General features: G+C 39.1%; 1 protein-coding gene, 1 non-coding gene and 1 pseudogene across 2 annotated transcripts; 2 read left to right on the forward strand and 1 right to left on the reverse strand.

The window, feature by feature from the left end:
• Nucleotides 1–261: 261 nt before the first annotated feature.
• On the forward strand, nt 262–1,553 carry LOC104698791 (putative F-box/kelch-repeat protein At3g22730 pseudogene; annotated as a pseudogene).
• A 3,613-nt stretch (nt 1,554–5,166) lies between these two features.
• On the forward strand, nt 5,167–13,596 carry LOC147950043 (uncharacterized). The gene is made up of 3 exons (XM_087512057.1): nt 5,167–5,868; nt 5,934–7,273; nt 12,972–13,596. The coding sequence occupies exons 1-3, from the start codon at nt 5,167–5,169 to the stop codon at nt 13,594–13,596; spliced, it is 2,667 nt and encodes an 888-aa protein (XP_087368183.1).
• Nucleotides 5,389–5,495, reverse strand: LOC147950044 (small nucleolar RNA R71). The gene has a single exon (XR_015565143.1). It is a non-coding gene; the product is annotated as a small nucleolar RNA R71 (small nucleolar RNA).
• Nucleotides 13,597–20,714: the final 7,118 nt, after the last annotated feature.

The following is a 20,714-nucleotide window of genomic DNA, read 5'->3' on the forward strand; positions in this document are numbered from 1 at the left end:
GGAACGAATAAAAATAGAAAAATAAAGACGAAGTCAAGCCGGAAAGAAAGTCGGGAAAATAACAGCTTCCCTCGTTTATCGGAGTTAATTAGTAACAGCTTCTTCTTTAGTCTTTTCCTTTTTTTTCTATCAAAAATAATAAAATGAAATGGCATAAACAATGTAGAAAAAAGTCTTATATAACTTATAAGGCCAAGGTTTTTTCTTTTTGGATAAAGGATCTTCTAACCCTAATCGAAACTTACATACCTTTGAGTCGTTTTCTTCTTCGTTAAGAGATCACAAGAGAAAAAATGACAATGATGTCTTCTCTTCCAGAGGAATTGGTAGAAGCAATACTCTCTAGGGTCCAGGCTACGTCTCTGAAGCTTGTACGATCTACTTGCAAACAATGGAACGCTTTAGTGAAAAAGAACCAAAGATTCACCGACAAGCATTTTCGCGAAGCTACAAAGTCTACGGTTCTCATCTTGAAGGATTATAGGTTTTTCCCAGTGTGTATCAACCTCGACGTTGCTGCTACAACCATAGAGTTTAAGAATTCACTTTGCCCAGAGGCTCCCCATTCTAACTCAAAAGAAGTCGATATAGCCAAAGTTTTCCATTGCGACGGTTTGTTGATATGCACCACCAAAGATAAAAGACTCGTGGTTTGGAATCCGTATATGGGGGAAGCAAGGTGGATCCAAGTCCCATTCAAAACTGAACACAAACGTGAACCTAGGTATTTTCTTGGATACCAAGATAACAACTCTTGTCGTAGCTACAAAATCTTAAGGTGTTGGTATCTTGACAAATACAAACCATACGACTTTGCTACGTTTCAAATCTATGACTTAAGCTCAGATTCATGGAGGGTTCTTGATTCTGTATTTCTCAACTGGTACACACAATTAAATACTGGAATATGTTTGAAAGGAAATACTTACTGGATTGCTTCAGAGGAAGAAAATGGTGATTTCTTAATCCGTTTTGATTTTACAAAGGAGATATTTAAACGTTTCTCTCTTCCACCAGTTGAGGATTATTATAGGTATATGATGACTCCATCAGTTGTTAGAGAAGAGCAACTCTTAGTGGTAGATGGGAACATTAGTACATCAAATATGGTGATATGGATAACCAGTAATATTGATGTTGTTGGCGATGCTGCAGATTTGATATGGAGCAAATCCTTTACAGTGGATTTACAAAATCCCGATAGATATTATCCGAGTGGTGTAAGTTATATAATCGATGAGGAGAAGAAAGTGATTCTGTGTGGGAATGGACATACCTATGAGACCTACGAGAGCATTGTAGTCATAATTGGAGAGGACGGTCAATTTCACACAGAAGTCCCTTATGTTGAATCCAGAAATCCGGGGTGGTCTTTTCTATTCAATTGTGTTCCAAGTTTGTCAAATCCAGCAAGGTAGTTGATAAAAGTAGGTGATGTATCTGCATTTTACTTGTTTTAGATCCTCATTTGCATTCACTTTAGCATCATTTCATCCTGTGTTTGTAGCATCTGCGTCTCATTCTTGCATAAATTCACTCACTTAGTAGTTTTCCATTAGCATTGCATACATTGTTGCATATGGAGTTGTTATCATGTTTTGGAGAGCTTTTGGGAACACGAAGCTGAGCCGAGTGCAAGGCGAAAGAGAGCTCGATCGAGCTGGGAAGATGAAGTGAAGCAGAGGAAGTCGAACCAAGGCAGAATGACCAACTGAAGCGGAATCTAGCCTAACGCATGCAGAGCAGAAGACAAGGCGGAGCGACTGACACAAGAGGCAGAGCTCGATCGAGCTGATTGAAAGAAAAGACGGTTGAGCTGTCTGAGACAAAGAAGAGCTCGATCGAGCTGAAGTGGAACGCAAAACCAAAGCTGGACAAGAGGAGTAAGCATAGCTCGATCGAGCTGTTGGAAGCAGAGGAGAGCGAGATCGTGCTAAGCATCAACCGACTTAAAAATCGTTGACTTTGACTAGGGTTTTCACAAGGTTAGTATAAATATGTCTCATTTGTTTAGACTTGAGGATATCCTTTTTAGCTATTTCTAGAACTTCTCTCAAAAAACAAAACGTGTTTAAGGCTTTTGTAATTCGAATTCTCTTTTAATCTTTCAAGTTTTTATAGTTTTACATCTCTCTTTTATGCTTTAGTTTATATAATCTTGTTAATCTCTCTTTAATCTCTTTTCATAATGTTGCTTATTGAATTATCTGGGTTTGGGTTCTTGAGCTTCATGATTTCTGAGTAGTGTTCTTAGAGTTCTTGAGGTTGGGTGAGATCCATGAGGTTTTCTTAGTCTTTTCTAGGGTTTTGATGTTTAAATCTTTTAGATCCCTTCTGGATTAGTGTTCTTCATGCTAGCTTCTTTCTGATCATCTGAAGTTTGACCCAAGGCATTTCCACCCGAGAGGGCTTGGTGAAATGTCTGATCTAGCTAATACCGGAGATTTACGTGCCTAGCCTAAGAGATTAGTTTTCTAGGGTGTTTATTGACATTGATTGATTGGTTGTTAATGCCTGCCTTGTTATGCTTCGCTAAAGAGATTTAGGTCTGGAGGTAACTTGGCTTGAGGGTCTCTGTCACGAGAGTGGATTGACCTGTTGTTGAATCTTTCGTCTAGGGATAGCTTTGTTTAAAGTTTTATCGAATCTTTGTATTAAGACTTAGTTACTTCATGGATCATTGATACCCAGCCTCACGAGCTCTCTTTTATCATCTGTTTGCATCAGTTTACGTTTTGCTTGTTTCGCTTAGCTTTGCTTACTTTTGTTAGTCATTGCTTAGTTTTGTTAGACACTGCTTAGTTTAGCTATTAGTTCTCCTTTTCTTTTGTTGCTTGCTCACTTAGGTTGTTAGAAAATCAAAACTAAGGTTCGCTTGACTTAGCTAGATTTGATTGCATCTTTTGTGGTTAATAGCTCACCCATTTGGTTTGACACCCTTTGTACTACAATGACAATTTAAGTGCTTAGGGAATTGAGCTTCAGTAGAGTAGTAAAATCCTACTATTAGTACGCAAATGTCCCGCCATCTGGGTTCGAGTAGCATTGGCCACGGGGTTCGAATTTTAAGATGGTTTCCCCCGACTCTAGGAGATTAGTTTTTGGGTCTAGAAAGCCTTTAGGATCACTCCTGAGTTATCAAAAAAAAAAAAAAGTACGCAAATGATTTCTTACAGTTCTTTCTTTAACTTCTTTGGTTTTGTTAAGCTCTTCTAGACAGTGTTTGATTAAATTAATGAATAGATCGATTGTCTTGTGTTTTCTTTTGGGATTACCTGTTAGTTTATGATTCCTTTATTCTTTGCATTACTAGAAGTGTTCATCGGAACTAACATGTTTATAGAATATGAACCCATACATTTCAAGCATATGATAACCATGAAACAGAAAGATGTTAAGAAGACTCTAAACCGTATGTTAGAGTGTCTTCTTTTGCACTATTACTTATTCAATTAGTTTTTATTATTCTGAACTACAACGTTAACAGTCTGTTAGTGTGTCTTCTTCTCTTCGATGCTAAACCTAAATATCCCACAATGAAATTGGAAACCTAAATCGCGCTAGATAAGGCATTAGATGGCTCTTTAACCGGCATGCATGACGTTTATGAAGTTATAATTAGTGTATGAAGTTTTGTGAGGAATGTACATATGTGCTGTTAAGTTTAAGAGTCTAATTAATTATGGTTGGCACCTTAAAACAGAAAAGCATTATCATATTCTCGTCGCTAGAAGACACGAACATGTTGTTTAACTCAATATCAGAAACGCCAGAGTAGACAAATATATATATATATATATATATATATAAAAAAAATGCTAAGAGAAAATTTTTCTTGAGAGTCGGACAAAAGCAAGAAGTACTATATATAGTCAGTGATCTCAAATACACAAAAAAGTCAAAAAAAAAGATTCTGAAGTTTCTAGAGAATCTAAAAGACAAAGAAAGAGACCATTATTCTACAGATTCTTCGTTGAGTTCAGAGTGTATATATTTCTTGTAGAAGCGATCTGACGTCCACTGACGCCAGCTCCTCCTCCTCGACCATGAAAAATCAACTGTGAACAACTTTGGGCAATTTTAAAACATCAGCTAAACCACCTTCGTTTTCATTCTCAGCGTAAGAATTTTGACTTTTAGAAACTGACTCTGAAATATGTATACTTACTAATCCTATTAGGTTATCCGTGACGACCGGACCAAATATCACGAGTATCACCACCCTACGCTCTTCACGCAAAACCAAATCAAGCGTCTTCTCATGTGGACTCTCGTCATCTGTAATCACTCTATTACCAAAATAAAGTTTATCCGGATCAATCAGCTCAAAGTTGGCGTCAGCGTAATTAATCACTACTAGCCATTGTGTAAACAAACATTGTGAATATCTCGTTGGCTTCTTTCAAGAAGTGCTGCGAAACCTTTTTAGTGTCGAGAAGCAATAGGAAATAACTATCTGGATTTGGTATATCCACTGTAAAGGTCTTTTTAAAAAAAAAAAAAAAAAATAGGACTGTAAAGGATTTGCTCCACATCAAGTCAGCTTCACCAACAACATCAATAATACTGGTCATCCATATCACCATCTTTGATGTACTAAATGTTCCTATCTACCATTGATGGAGTCATCATATCCTCCTCCACTGGCGGAGAGAAACGTTTAAATATCTCCTTATCAAAAAAATCAAAACTGTCTTATCAAAAATATCAAAGCTGACTAAAAATTCATCATATCCTTTGTCAAATGAAAAACTTTGGACATATCGTCTTCTTCTAAGTTAGAATGAGCAGCCTTTGGGCTAAGTGCACTCTAAAACTATTTTGGTGTTGTAGAAACGTCGAGGTTGATGCACTATAAAGTTGTGCTGCCGGGGTTTGAACCCAAAACTCAATTTAGGTGAAGGGGAAGGGGATTATTATCTGTTTAATCTAGTCTCGTGTTTAAACAAAGATCATGTTGGTATGGATAACCAACAGCATGACCCTCATGCACCTGGTGCACAAAAAAATCTGCCACGCCAACCATGACACATTGGCGCTGGTGATGCTCCTAACACCCACACGCAGCGTCAGGGAATTGTGCCTCCTTCCATCCCAAACAATAATTTTGAAATCAAGAGTAGTCTCATCTCTATGATTCAAGGCAACAAATTTAATGGCTTGCCGATGGAAGACCCTCTTGATCACCTGGACGAGTTTGACAGGCTCTGCAACCTCACAAAGATCAATGGTGTCAGCGAAGATGCATTCAAGCTGCGCTTGTTCCCATTCTGTCTTGGTGACAAAGCACATCAGTGGGAAAAAGCTTTACCTCAGGGATCCATCACCTCTTGGGATGATTGTAAGAAGGCTTTTCTTGCGAAGTTCTTCTCTAACTCGCGGACTGCTAAGCTCCGCAATGCAATCTCCAGCTTTGCTCAGAAAAATGGTGAAACCTTCTGTGAAGCTTGGGAAAGATTCAAGAGCTCCACTACTAAATGTCCTCACCATGGTTTCAGTCAGGAATCCCTCCTTAGTACTCTCTACCGGGGCGTTCTGCCTAAGTTCAGGATGATGCTTGACACTGCAAGCAATGGCAACTTCCTGAACAAGGATGTTGAAGATGGTTGGGAGCTTGTTGAGAACTTAGCTCAATCTGACGGGAACTACAATGAGGATTATGATAGGACTGTTAGGAGCAACAACGATACTGATGACAACACCAGGAAGGAAATCAAGGCTCTTCATGAGAAATTTGACAGGATTTTGTTGGGTCAACAGAAGCAGGTTATTTCTGTCTGTGAAGCTGAGCAGATACAGGTCCCAGATGGGGAGGTTGATCCAACTGAGGAGTTATGCTACATGCAGAACCAAGGTGCTACAATAGAGGTTTCAACAACTACAGAGCTAACCCGAATCTCTCCTACAGAAGCACAAACGTTTCTAATCCACAGGATCAGGTCTACCCTCAGCAACAACAACCTCAACAACAGCAGGCGCAGCAGCCGCACAAGCCCTTCGTTCCTTACAACCAGAATCCGAATTTTGCTCCGAAGCAGCAGTACTTTCAACCACAGCAGCAGGGCAACATGAGTGCACCTCCAGGTTTTCCACCTCAGGCACCACCTCCCGATATGACAACTATGCTTCAGCAACTTCTTCAAGGAAAAGCAGCTGGTGCTCAGGATGTTGCCAAGAATTTCTCTGAAGTGCAACATAATTTTCACGATTTGAACACCAAAGTTGAGGCACTGAACTCTAAAGTGAAGTACCTAGAGAGCAACCACGCTACAACTTATTCTGCAAAGCCTCAAGGCCAACTTCCAGGAAAAGCTATCCAAAACCCGAAAGAGTACCACCAAGCTCAAAGTATTACCCTTCGCAGTGGCAGAAAACTCCCATCTCAAACAGGACCTACTGCAATCACTGTGGACAGTGATGAACAAGATGGGGAGGATTTCTGTGAACCAGAGGTTCAAGCTGAGCAGAAGGAAGAGGAAGACAAGATCCAAGTTCAACCAGAGTTACAAGCTAAACCCTCGACTGAAAAAGCAACAGTTCCTGAAGCAAAGAAGCCAGTGTTCATCCCACCTCCTTACAAGCCTAAACTTCCATTCCCAGGAAGGTTCAAGAAAGAGTTGGTGGCGAAGTACAAAGCGCTTTTTGATAAACAAATGAAGGAGATCGAAGTGAAAATGCCTTTACTCGATGTTATTGCTCTCATACCTCAGTCCCACAAGTTTTTGAAAGATCTGGTAAATGAAAGAATCAAGGAGACTCGGGGGATGGTGGTACTAACTCATGAATGCAGTGCTCTCATACAAAGGAAGGCTGTCATAGAAAAGCTCGGTGATCCAGGATGCTTCACTCTGCCATGCTCCCTTGGTCCATTCGCTTTCAATAATTGTCTCTGCGATCTTGGAGCATCTATCAGCTTGATGCCACTCTCCTTGGCTAAAAGATTAGGATTCACGAAGTTTGAACAATGCAATATCGCTATGATTTTGGCTGACAGGTCTGTGAGGTATGCTAATGGTATCTTAGAGGATTTACCTGTCAGAGTTGGAGATGTGGAGATTCCTACTGACTTCGTAGTATTGGAGATGGATGAAGGACCAAAGGATCCTCTGCTTTTGGGAAGACCATTCTTGGCAACAGCTGGAACAATCATTAATTGCAAGAAAGGTCTGATAGAGCTGAACCTTGGTAAGGACTTCAAGATGAACTTTGACATTAAAGATGTCATGAAGAAGCCTACCATAGAAGGGCAACTGTTCTACATAGAAAGGATGGATCAATTGGCAGATGAGCTACTTGAAGAATGGTGAAGATGGGTACCTACACTTGGAAACTGAAGCTTATCAGAAGATTTTGGACTCTCACAAAGAGGAAGAAGGATCTGCAGTCTTTGAGGACTTGAAAGCTCTTCAAGCAGTGAATGTCAACTGTGCAGACCAAGCAGAAAATCAAGGTTTGATGCTTTCACTCGACCTGCAAAGCTCTACAAGCAGTCCTGCGCCTGATGACTGGACTGAACTCAAAGCACCAAAGGTAGAACTCAAACCTCTACCAAAAGGGCTAAAGTACGCTTTCTTAGGCCCTAACTCTACTTACCCTGTCATAGTAAATGCTGAGCTTAGCCATGATGAATTGGAAATGTTGTTAACTGAACTGAAAAGGTTTAGAAGGGGAATAGGGTATTCACTAGATGATATTAAAGGGATTTCTCCTAGTCTATGCACACATAGGATTCATCTTGAAAATGAAGCATACTCTAGTGTAGAAACCCAGCGTAGATTAAACCCAAACCTGAAGGAGGTAGTCAAGAAAGAAATCCTTAAGTTGCTAGATGCTGGTATTATCTATCCTATCTCTGACAGTACATGGGTTTCACCTGTACATTGTGTTCCTAAGAAAGGTGGGATAACTGTAGTGAAAAACGAAAAAGATGAGTTCATCCCCACTAGGACCATTACAGGGCATAGAATGTGCATAGACTATAGGAAGTTGAATGCTGCATCTAGGAAAGATCACTTCCCATTGCCTTTCATTGATCAAATGTTAGAAAGATTGGCTAATCATCCTTACTACTGTTTCCTTGATGGGTATAGTGGATTCTTTCAAATCCCTATACATCCAAATGATCAGGAAAAGACCACTTTTACTTGTCCTTATGGCACATTCGCCTACAGGAGAATGCCTTTTGGTCTTTGTAATGCACCTGCTACTTTTCAGAGGTGCATGACCTCTATTTTCTCGGATTTGATAGAGGAGACGGTGGAGGTGTTCATGGATGAATTTTCTGTGTATGGCTCCTCCTTCTCCTCCTGTTTATTGAATCTGTGCAGGGTACTTACCAGGTGCGAGGAAACAAACTTGGTGCTAAACTGGGAGAAATGCCACTTCATGGTCAGAGAAGGAATAGTCCTTGGGCACAAGATTTCCGAGAAAGGGATAGAGGTTGATAAGGCCAAAGTTGAGGTTATGATGCAGTTGCAACCCCCAACCAATGTGAAAGATATCAGAAGTTTCCTTGGGCATGCAGGGTTTTATAGAAGGTTTATCAAGGATTTCTCCAAGATAGCCAGACCTCTTACCAGGTTGCTCTGCAAGGAGACAGAGTTCATCTTTGATGATGAATGTTTGGAAGCCTTCAAGCTTATCAAGGAAGCTCTGATATCTGCTCCAATAGTCCAAGCACCTAACTGGGACTATCCTTTCGAGATCATGTGCGATGCTTCTGATTACGCAGTTGGAGCTGTTCTGGGACAGCGAATTGATAAGAAGTTGCATGTCATCTACTATGCAAGCAGGACCCTTGACGACGCACAAGAAAGATACACCACCACTGAGAAGGAGTTGCTGGCAGTAGTGTTTGCATTTGAGAAGTTCAGGAGCTACTTGGTTGGTTCAAAAGTGATTGTCTACACGGACCATGCTGCACTGAGGTACATCTACGCAAAGAAGGACACCAAGCCTAGACTTCTGAGATGGATACTTCTTTTGCAAGAGTTTGATATGGAGATCCTCGATAAAAAGGGGATTGAGAATGGAGTCGCTGATCACCTCTCAAGAATGCGGATTGAAGACATGGTCCCCATTAATGACTCAATGCCTGAAGAGCAACTAATGTTGTTTGAGACTCTGAATAAGAGTACATACGTCGGGTTAGAGTTGGAGATGGTTGAAGCACTGTCACTGAAGGAAGACAAGTTTCCATGGTATGCAGACCTTGTCAACTACTTGATCTGTGGAGAGGTTTCCAAGAGTTTGGACAGCTACAACAAGAAGAAGTTCTTCAGAGATGTCAACCACTACTTCTGGGATGAGCCTTACTTGTTCAAGAGAGGGTCTGATGGTCTGTTCAGAAGGTGTATAGCAGAAGAGGAAGTACATGGTGTGCTTGAGCACTGTCATGGGTCAACGTATGGAGGACACTTTGCTGCATTCAAGACGGCCCAGAAAGTTTTACAAGCAGGTCTCTGGTGGCCTACTCTATTCAAGGATGCTCACACATTCATCACCAAGCGTGATGCTTGCCAAAGGATGGGTAATATCACAAGAAGGAATGAGATGCCTCAGAACCCAATCTTGGAAGTGGAAATATTCGATGTCTGGGGGATTGACTTCATGGGTCCCTTCAACCCTAAATCAAATGGCAACGAATACATCTTAGTGGCAGTTGACTATGTTTATAAGTGGGTTGAAGCTATTGCAAGTCCCACCAACGATCATAAGGTTGTCTTGAAGCTGTTCAAAAGCATCATCTTCCCAAGGTATGGAGTACCAAGAGCTGTAATCAGTGATGGAGGAAGTCACTTTGTCAACAAGGTCTTTGATGGTATGCTGAAGAAGTTTGGGGTGAAACACAAAGTAGCGACTGCTTATCACCAACAAACCAGTGGGCAAGTAGAAGTCTCCAACAAGCAGATTAAGGGGATCCTGTCAAGAATTGTTGGGTTGTCTAGGAAGGATTGGTCTATGAAGCTGGATGAGACTCTCTGGGCTTACAGAACAGCTTACAAGACACCAATTGGAAGAACACCGTTTCAGTTGGTGTATGGTAAAGCATGTCACCTTCCTGTGGAGGTTGAATACAAGGCGCTTTGGGCTATTAAGATGTTAAATCTGAACATTGACAAAGCACAAGCCAAGAGAGTTGTTGATCTACATGAGCTTGAGGAAATCAGACTTGATGCTTATGAAAGCTCCAAAATCTATAAGGAGAGAACCAAGACTTTTCATGACAAGAAGATTGTTGTGAAGGAACTAAAGTCTGGAGATCAAGTCTTGCTTTTCAACTCCAGACTTAAGTTGTTTCCTGGCAAGCTCAAGTCAAGATGGTCTGGACCATTTGAGATTAAAGAGGTTTTGCCATACGGATCAGTAACTCTGCTGAACAAGGATGGTAGTGAATTCACAGTAAATGGACAAAGGGTCAAGAAGTACCTTGCAGATCAAAAGATTCCGGAGGGGTCCTCTGTGCCTCTCTGTGATCCTCCAAAAGCCTAAAAGAAACAGGAAGTCAAGCTTAGAGACTTAAAACAAGCTCACTTGGGAGGACGTCCCATGTTTATCCCTGTATATATTTCTTTTTATTGCTTTTTAGGTTGTTTTTGTTAGTTTTATGATTTTCTCAGGTTTTTAAAAGAAAAATCAAGTTCGTACACTATGTAGCTTGGCCCAACGCAGCGTGGTGATCGAGCTGGAGACGGAGTCAACACAAGTCAACAGAGCAGCATTGGATTCCTTCCCATTTTTGCACAGCTCCTAAAAGTGGGTAGAACACGTTTCAAAATCTTGTCCACCAAACTCAAGCTCGGTCCCACCACATGTCTCCTCCAACTCCACCATGTCTCCCACAAGACAACACAAAGCTGTCTCCTCTCACCCATCAAGTCGAGTTCTATCATCTCTCCACTATAAACAAAAGACTAAGTCACACTCTTCTTCACTCAACTTTGCATATCTCGTCTCTCTCTCTAAATCGTTTAAGCTTAGCCATACATTTCATCAACCTTAGCTTTTGCGATTCTTGCTCTCTCTCAAGTTCTATAAGCTTCATCTCTGTTTCTCACCATGGTTAACAAGCTTAGATGGAAACCCAGGTACTTTCCTTACGGGATGATTTCGCTTCATTGGCAGAAATTAAGAGCTCGATCGAGCTCGTTATTTCTGGTTACGCGTTTCTCTGTTCTTATTTTCGGTCAAGCTCAAGTTCTTGTTAAGTCCCTTCTAAGTTTGTTTTAACTTCACACTTAGAGAGAAAAAGCTTGAGATGAATTACTAGGGATGAAAGAAACCATGATTCACAATTTTTTTTTAGAGCTCGATCGAGCTCATCTTTTTGGCTTCGCGTTTCGGTCGAGCTGTAATATTTTCGTCATGCCATGTTTCTCTGTTTCTTAAGCTTGAGCTCTGTTTTGTTGCAATTAGTGTCTACAAGCTCGGTTGAAATAGCATTTAGAAGAGAAAGCTTGAGAATCGCCGCTAGGTTGATAGAAGAAGCGGTTTTGTTTTTCGCATAGAGGAGCTCGATCGAGCTCCACCTTAACAGCTCTAACACTTTTTCATTCCTATTCTTCGCATTGCAGTACCAAGCCACTTGATGCTGAGCTAGCTAGAAGCATCAATGACAAGAGGCGGAGATACATTGAGGCAGAAGAGGAAGAAGAGGAGGAACCACCAGTGGTTGAGGCAGAAGAAGAAGCAGAGGGTTCGCGTCTGACACGAAAGGAAGCTGCAGCCAAAGTAATAAGGCTTGCCAAAGCTAGAGGGTCACGCGCTTCAGCCGAACCTCAAGTAGACGACGTACAAAACGTGGAGCCAGTGCAACCTTCTAGGAGATCACTGGATACAACAGCTCGACGAACAATCCATCCATGGCGGTCACTGTCTCACGATAGAAACCCACAAACTCAGGATCGAGTTGTTAGCTCTGGGGAGTCGTCACGTAGGAGAGCTGAAATAGCTGAAGGAAAAAGACCAGTGGGGCGAGTAAGGCAGATTCAAGAGGATTTAACAGATTCAGAGGAATACACACCGCCAGCCACACCGTCAGGGGAGCAGCTCACTCCACAAGACTACTATAACCTCTTCATGGAATGCGATTTCGCTGCAACAAGATACCCGCATCGCTCTACCATGCGCAAGCTTGGAATTAAAGAGGACGTTGAGCTCCTATTCAAAAATTGTGGTCTTGGAAATTTTATGAGGTGTAACCGTGAAGCATACAAAGATGAAACCTGCCAGTTCCTCGCTTCTCTCAACGTGTACTACTATGAAGAAAGCGATGAAGACAAGTCTGGGCTAGGCTATTTTACATTCATGATCCACGGAAAGCGCTACTCTTGCAGCATCACCAACTTAGAGAAGTTGTTTGGTTTCCCTAGCGGGACGGAAACCTGCCCCGACTTTGACGACAAAGAGTTGAAGGCACTTTGGAAAACTATCAGCAATGGTGGTTACACATCCTCGAGAAGCAAGAGCAACGAAATTAGGAGTCCGACCATCAGATACTTTCACAAATGTGTTGCAAGCACTTTCTTTGCGCGCCAAGCTACCGGGACAGTCAACGAGAGTGAGCTTCAGATGATTGATCTTGCTCTTCAGAGCCTCCTACCAACCACAACAGATGGCACTGTGCTTCGGGGAGACGGGTCAGACACACCTCTTTCCATATATTTGTTAAGGTAGTTCCTAGCCTACCGTGATTGGGTAGTCAAAAACCGTGGGAAGAAGAATAACATGTTGTCTGTTGGCGAGATAATCACTCCTATCCTATCCAATCGTGGTGTCCCCTTGCGCTCAGATCTTCATGAACCTCGCTCATTGGATATGGGGTATCTGAAGAAAGCACTGTTTCTTGACCATGGAGTGCATGAAGACAAGCTTATGTTTCGTTTCCATCACCCACGCATTGGTGACGCTAGGGTCTTACTTCCTAACCCAACTCTCACTACGCTGGAGGACATTCACAACATCTGGTTCCTCCCAAACCCTGCGGATCTCCACTACCCTGAAGGCACTCAACCTGACACGGCAGAAGCTGTTAACTCGCCTGACCCGCAGCCTATGGACATATCTGAAGAAGAGTCACCTCAGCAGTTCTGGTTCACACAGCCTCCTTCTCCTAAGCAGAGCAGGCACATGAAAGGCACCAACAAGAATATCAGCCTTCTGCAGCGATGGAACAAACTTCAGGATAAATGTTACAAAGCTCTGCGAGGAACGGTGAAGGAGTTAACAAATTCTGTGAAAGGATTGACGCTTCGGGTCACTAAACTTGAAGAGGGAAGAACTCCTCCACCTCCACCCTCATCGAGCAATGTGCTCCCGAGAAGCAACTTTGCAAGCCTACTCAGGCGAGGCTCCAACCCAGATGAACCCGCCAGAGCTAGTTCCTTCGAACCTGCCAGAACCAGTTCCTTTGAGCAAAACCAGAGAAAGCGCAGAGCAGCTAAACCACCATCAAGCTCGGAGAGAGGCTTCCCTGTCCCACTGGATCTCGAAGATGAACACGCCAGCTCGACCCAACACGATCCATCATCCTACCCTCCCACCGCTGGTTACACCCTAGAGAGCATGGAGGCCTACCTTGACTCCCAATTCTCCTAAACGACCAAGTAACACTCCTCACTCATCTGTTTATACCATTGCATTTCATTTAGTTTGTTTTCTTTGTCTTTTGAACTCTCCTTCAAATTTTTGTTACACAAGGGACTGTGTAATTTAAGTTTGGGAGAGGGTTTGAGATGTATATAACTTGTTTTCTTTGTCTCTTATTTTCAAATTTTGCATCATTGAGTCTGTATACATATAAGGCATAGAAAACCCAAAAAAATTTGAAGATTTTTTAAATTTTCTAAAAAAAAAAAAAGAGTGTTCATATAGTTGTAGTTGCATTTTAGATTAAGTCTTGCTTTCTTTTTAGTAGTTTGTACATATGCAGTAGTTTGTGCATATGTGTTAGGGGTCTGTGATGAGTTTGCCTCGTAGGCATGCTGATTTACTAGATAAATTCAATGCCCAAGTTATTAGTTGTCTAACGCATGATCTAGCGAACCTGAAGTAAAACCGCACCATGTTTAGAATTCACAACTCTGCATTCTTGTCTAGATGGAAACATGTTGCGATCTGATGCCTTTCCTATTTACTTGAACTTAATCTTGACTCATAATTATCATGTTTTAAGCACTGAATCTGAACTCATGGATACCAATATACATACTTGGATTTTCTTTCACCTTTATACCACTCTTGGCTAATCCAAGTAGCTTATTCCCATTATTGGAATAGTTTCCCCCACCATTAGCCTACCCTTCTTTCAAGCCAAAATTATCTTTGTGTGTGAGGCCTTATTTTTCGGACTGAGCTTGGTAGAAAGTGTTAGGTCTGAGCCGACAGGAATGGAACCTTGTGTAGTTCTAGTTCGCGTTATCCGGACTAGATAGGACTAGGTGGGAACTTGTTACAGGGGTTTGGGATTCAATGTGTGCAGAAAGGAAAAGAAAAGAATGAAAAGAAAGGATAAAGTCTCTAGGAGGTGTAATCTGTCTCTAAATATGAAAGTCTAGTAAAGGATTTGGGGAATGCAAAGTATAGGAAAAAAAAAAAAGATGGTTCTAAGAAAAGAAAAGAAAGTTGTCAAAGAATGTATAGCAAAAGCTTTCGAAGTCTTAAGAAATAAGAAGGAAAAGGGGACCATAGTGTTTTAGAAAAGAAACCCCAAATCCGCTAGGCAAAATCAAAAAGAAACCTCTCCTGAGACTTGGTACAAAAGGGTGAATGGGTATGATCAAAAGAGCTAAAAGCTGAAGGGTAGAGTTAGGACAATCAGGGTTTAGAGAATTAGGAGTCAAACGCTTGGGTACTCTCGGGTAGACAAGGTTTTATTCCTGTATGCATTTGTTGGTCCTTACCTTTAGCCTTCTCCCAAAAGCTCAATCCATTTTCTTGAGAGAACCCTGATCAAAAACGATGAACCTACTCTAAAGGAGATCACCTTTATCTCCATCCTTTTCTTACCAAACCAAATGAGTTCATAGGCAGTGTTTAAGCTTGATTCACAGTTCCAATTCAATGAATGTTAAAGGGATAGGTTGATTTGAATGCATGTCAAAGTTGAAACAGAGGCTAAGGCGTGTAAGGAAGAGCATGGCTAAAGTTTTTAAGTAGGACTCTCTCTCTCTCTCTTTGCGTTTTACTATTACTAACTTGGACATTGATTTTACCTATTTTATCAGCATGTTTTGGTTCTGAGCCCCCACCTTCAAACCTCTTCTTCAAGCTTAATCTTGATTATTTGCTTGAGGGCAAGCGAGAAATAAGTTTGGGGGAGTTGATGTATCTGCATTTTACTTGTTTTAGATCCTCATTTGCATTCACTTTAGCATCATTTCATCCTGTGTTTGTAGCATTTGCATCTCATTCTTGCATAAATTCACTCACTTAGTAGTTTTCCATTAGCATTGCATACAATGTTGCATATGGAGTTGTTATCAGGTTTTGGAGAGCTTTTCGGAACACGAAGCTGAGCAGAGTGCAAGGCGAAAGAGAGCTCGATCGAGATGGGAAGACGAAGTGAAGCAGAGGAAGTCGAACCAAGGCAGAATGACCAACTGAAGCGGAATCTAGCCTAACGCATGCAGAGCAGAAGACAAGGCGGAGCGACTGACACAAGAGGCAGAGCTCGATCGAGCTGATTGAAAGAAAAGACGGTCGAGCTGTCTAAGACAAAGAAGAGCTTGATCGAGCTGAAGTGGAACGCGAAACCAAAGCTGGACAAGAGGAGAAAGCATAGCTCGATCGAGCTGTTGGAAGCAGAGGAGAGCGAGATCGTGCTAAGCATCAACCGACTTAAAAATCGTTGACTTTGACTAGGGTTTTCACAAGTTTAGTATAAATATGTCTCATTTGTTTAGACTTGAGGATATCTTTTTTAGCTATTTCTAGAACTTCTCTCAAGAAACAAAACGTGTTTAAGGCTTTGTAATTCGAATTCTCTTTTAATCTTTCAAGTTTTTATAGTTTTACATCTCTCTTTTATGCTTTAGTTTATATAATCTTGTTAATCTCTGTTTAATCTCTTTTCATAATGTTGCTTATTGAATTTTCTGGGTTTGGGTTCTTGAGCTTCATGATTTCTGAGTAGTGTTCTTAGAGTTCTTGAGGTTGGGTGAGATCCATGAGGTTTTCTTAGTCTTTTCTAGGGTTTTGATGTTTAAATCTTTTAGATCCCTTCTGGATTAGTGTTCTTCATGCTAGCTTCTTTCTGATCATCTGAAGTTTGACCCGAGGCATTTCCACCCGAGAGGGCTTGGTGAAATGTCTGATCTAGCTAATACCAGAGATTTACGTGCCTAGCCTAAGAGATTAGTTGTCTAGGGTGTTTATTGACATTGATTGATTGGTTGTTAATGCCTGCCTTGTTATGCTTCGCTAAAGAGATTTAGGTCTGGATGTAACTTGGCTTGAGGTTCTCTGTCATGAGAGTGGATTGACCTGTTGTTGAATCTTTCGTCTAGGGATAGCTTTGTTTAAAGTTTTATCGAATCTTTGTATTAAGACTTAGTTACTTCATGGATCATTGACACCTAGCCTCACGAGCTCTCTTTTATCATCTGTTTGCATCAGTTTACGTTTTGCTTGTTTCGCTTAGCTTTGCTTACTTTTGTTAGTCACTGCTTAGTTTTGTTAGACACTGCTTAGTTTTGCTATTAGTTCTCCTTTTTTTTTGTTGCTTGCTCACTTAGGTTGTTAGAAAATCAAAACTAAGGTTCGCTTGACTTAGCTAGATTTGATTGCATCTTTTGTGGTTAATAGCTCACCCATTTGGTTTGACACCCTTTGTACTACAATGACAATTTAAGTTCTTAGGGAATTGAACTTCAGTAGAGTAGTAAAATCCTACTATCAGTACGCAAATGTCCCGCCATCTGGGTTCGAGTAGCATTGGCCACGGAGTTCGAATTTTAAGATGGTTTCCCCCGACTCTAGGAGATTAGTTTTTGGGTCTAGAAAGCCTTTAGAATCACTCCTGAGCTATCAAAAAAAAAAAAAAAGTACGCAAATGATTTCTTACAGTTCTTTCTTTAACTTCTTTGGTTTTGTTAAGCTCTTCTAGACAGTGTTTGATTAAATTAATGAATAGATCGATTGTCTTGTGTTTTCTTTTGGGATTACCTGTTAGTTTATGATTCCTTTATTCTTTGCATTACTAGAAGTGTTCATCGGAACTAACATGTTTATAGAATATGAACCCATACATTTCAAGCATATGATAACCATGAAACAGAAAGATGTTAAGAAGACTCTAAACCGTATGTTAGAGTGTCTTCTTTTGCACTATTACTTATTCAATTAGTTTTTATTATTCTGAACTACAACGTTAACAGTCTGTTAGTGTGTCTTCTTCTCTTCGATGCTAAACCTAAATATCCCACAATGAAATTGGAAACCTAAATCGCGCTAGATAAGGCATTAGATGGCTCTTTAACCGGCATGCATGACGTTTATGAAGTTATAATTAGTGTATGAAGTTTTGTGAGGAATGTACATATGTGCTGTTAAGTTTAAGAGTCTAATTAATTATGGTTGGCACCTTAAAACAGAAAAGCATTATCATATTCTCGTCGCTAGAAGACACGAACATGTTGTTTAACTCAATATCAGAAACGCCAGAGTAGACAAATATATATATATATATATATATATATAAAAAATGCTAAGAGAAAATTTTTCTTGAGAGTCGGACAAAAGCAAGAAGTACTATATATAGTCAGTGATCTCAAATACACAAAAAAGTCAAAAAAAAAGATTCTGAAGTTTCTAGAGAATCTAAAAGACAAAGAAAGAGACCATTATTCTACAGATTCTTCGTTGAGTTCAGAGTGTATATATTTCTTGTAGAAGCGATCTGACGTCCACTGACGCCAGCTCCTCCTCCTCGACCATGAAAAATCAACTGTGAACAACTTTGGGCAATTTTAAAACATCAGCTAAACCACCTTCGTTTTCATTCTCAGCGTAAGAATTTTGACTTTTAGAAACTGACTCTGAAATATGTATACTTACTAATCCTATTAGGTTATCCGTGACGACCGGACCAAATATCACGAGTATCACCACCCTACGCTCTTCACGCAAAACCAAATCAAGCGTCTTCTCATGTGGACTCTCGTCATCTGTAATCACTCTATTACCAAAATAAAGTTTATCCGGATCAATCAGCTCAAAGTTGGCGTCAGCGTAATTAATCACTACTAGCCATTGTGTAAACAAACATTGTGAATATCTCGTTGGCTTCTTTCAAGAAGTGCTGCGAAACCTTTTTAGTGTCGAGAAGCAATAGGAAATAACTATCTGGATTTGGTATATCCACTGTAAAGGTCTTTTTAAAAAAAAAAAAAAAAAAAGGACTGTAAAGGATTTGCTCCACATCAAGTCAGCTTCACCAACAACATCAATAATACTGGTCATCCATATCACCATCTTTGATGTACTAAATGTTCCTATCTACCATTGATGGAGTCATCATATCCTCCTCCACTGGCGGAGAGAAACGTTTAAATATCTCCTTATCAAAAAAATCAAAACTGTCTTATCAAAAATATCAAAGCTGACTAAAAATTCATCATATCCTTTGTCAAATGAAAAACTTTGGACATATCGTCTTCTTCTAAGTTAGAATGAGCAGCCTTTGGGCTAAGTGCACTCTAAAACTATTTTGGTGTTGTAGAAACGTCGAGGTTGATGCACTATAAAGTTCTGCTGCCGGGGTTTGAATCCAGAACTCAATTTAGGTGAAGGGGAAGGGGATTATTATCTGTTTAATCTAGTATCGTGTTTAAACAAATGTGCAACAATGGATTTTTGGAAAAATTATATATATATATATATATATATATATATATATTAATTTGTGCTTAGAGTTTTTACAAGTTTGCACATAAAATAAGATGATTAAATTAATATTATATTAAAAAAAATTTCCTCGGTATATTATAGATTAAACTATAGAATTAACAATCAATATATAATAATACCTTCTTATACACTAAACAAAAGAAACAAATTAACAAACAAATACAACTTGGAATTTCAATTTTTTACTTTGAAATAACTTGGCTATGGGGTACCACATATTTAAATCTAGTTAAATGTGAAAAAAATGCTTTTAGAGCATCTTGTTGTAAGAAAATAAAATAGCAAAACATTATTGAGGTATATTTTTTAGTTTGAAGTTATATTCTTTCAAATCATTTGCTATTTTCTATAAGATGAGAATTAAAATATAAAATTACCAAAAATATTTGTTTTTTTTCAAGAGCTTCGAGAGCGGTACGTAGACATTTTTGCAAGAGTGTTTCTTTTTTTTTTTCCAATAAAACGTGTAATTAGGGTTTACAATTATCACTGGCCCGACGAATAATATGTATAAAATAAAAAGGTGTAAGGTTAAAATCGAATGTTCCGCTGCTGATGTTTGAACCCAGAACTCATCTAGATGAAGGGGATTATAATCCATTTAATCCAATCTGTGTTAAGCCAATGTGCTACAGAGGATTTTTGAAAACATTATACGTCAATTTATATATATATATATATATATATAGTTTTTACGAGTTTATACATATAATAAGTTGATTAAATTAATATTATATAAAAAATTATTCTGTGGAAGACTGTGGATAAAATTACAGAATTAATAATCAATATATAATAATGCCTTCTTATACACTAAACAAAAGAAAAAAATTAACAAACAAATACAACTTCAAATTTCAATTTTTTACTTTGAAATATCTTGTCTGTAGGGTACCACAGATTAAAATCTAATTAAATGTGAAAATTGCTTTTAGAGCATCTTGTTGTAAGAAAATAAAATAACAAAACATTATTGAGGTATATTTTTTTTGTTTGAAGTTATATTCTTTCAAATCATTTGCTATTTTCTATAAGATGAGAATTAAAATATATAATTACCAAAAATATTTGGTTTTTTAGAGCTTTGAGAGCCGTACGTAGACATTTTTGCAGCTTTGCAAGAGTGTTTCTTTTTTTTTCCAATAAAACGTGTAATTAGGGTTTACAATTATCACCGGTCCAACGAATAATATATATAAGATAAAAACCCGTAAAGTTAATAACGAATGTTCTGCTACCGAGGTTTGAACCCGGAACTCATCTAGATGAAGGGGATTATTATGGGTTTCATCCTATCTGTGTTTAAACCAATGTGCTACAACGGATTTTTGAAAACATTATACGTAAATATATATATATATATATATATATATATATATTTATATAGTTTTTACGAGTTTGTACATATAATAAGTTGATTAAATTAATATTATATAAAAAATTATTATGTGGAATACTATGGATTAAATTACAGAATTAATAATCAATATATAATAATACCTTCTTATACACTAAACAAAAGAAACAAATTAACAAACAAATACAACTTCAAATTTTAATTTTTTACTTTGAAATATCTTGTCTGTAGGGTACCGCAGATTAAAATCTAATTAAATGTGAAAAATTGCTTTTAGAGCATCTTGTTGTAAGAAAATAAAATAACAAAACATTATTGAGGTATATTTTTTTGTTTGAAGTTATATTCTTTCAAATCATTTGCTATTTTCTATAAGATGAGAATTAAAATATAAAATAACCAAAAATATTTGGTTTTTTTTAGAGCTTTGAGAGCCGTACGTAGACATTTT

The sequence above is a fragment of the Camelina sativa genome, chromosome 1 (assembly GCF_030686135.1).
Source record: "Camelina sativa cultivar CO46 ecotype springtype chromosome 1, ASM3068613v1".
In the NCBI taxonomy this organism is placed as follows: domain Eukaryota; kingdom Viridiplantae; phylum Streptophyta; class Magnoliopsida; order Brassicales; family Brassicaceae; genus Camelina; species Camelina sativa.

Bases quoted from the DNA above. Each gene is read 5' to 3' on its own strand.
- LOC147950043 (XM_087512057.1), top strand. From the start codon at position 5,167: ATGGAAGACCCTCTTGATCACCTGGACGAGTTTGACAGGCTCTGCAAC. The intron at 5,869-5,933 runs GTTTCAACAACT...TCTAATCCACAG, and splicing joins ACCAAGGTGCTACAATAGAG to GATCAGGTCTACCCTCAGCA. The intron at 7,274-12,971 runs TCAATTGGCAGA...CATCTGGTTCCT, and splicing joins TTCTACATAGAAAGGATGGA to CCCAAACCCTGCGGATCTCC.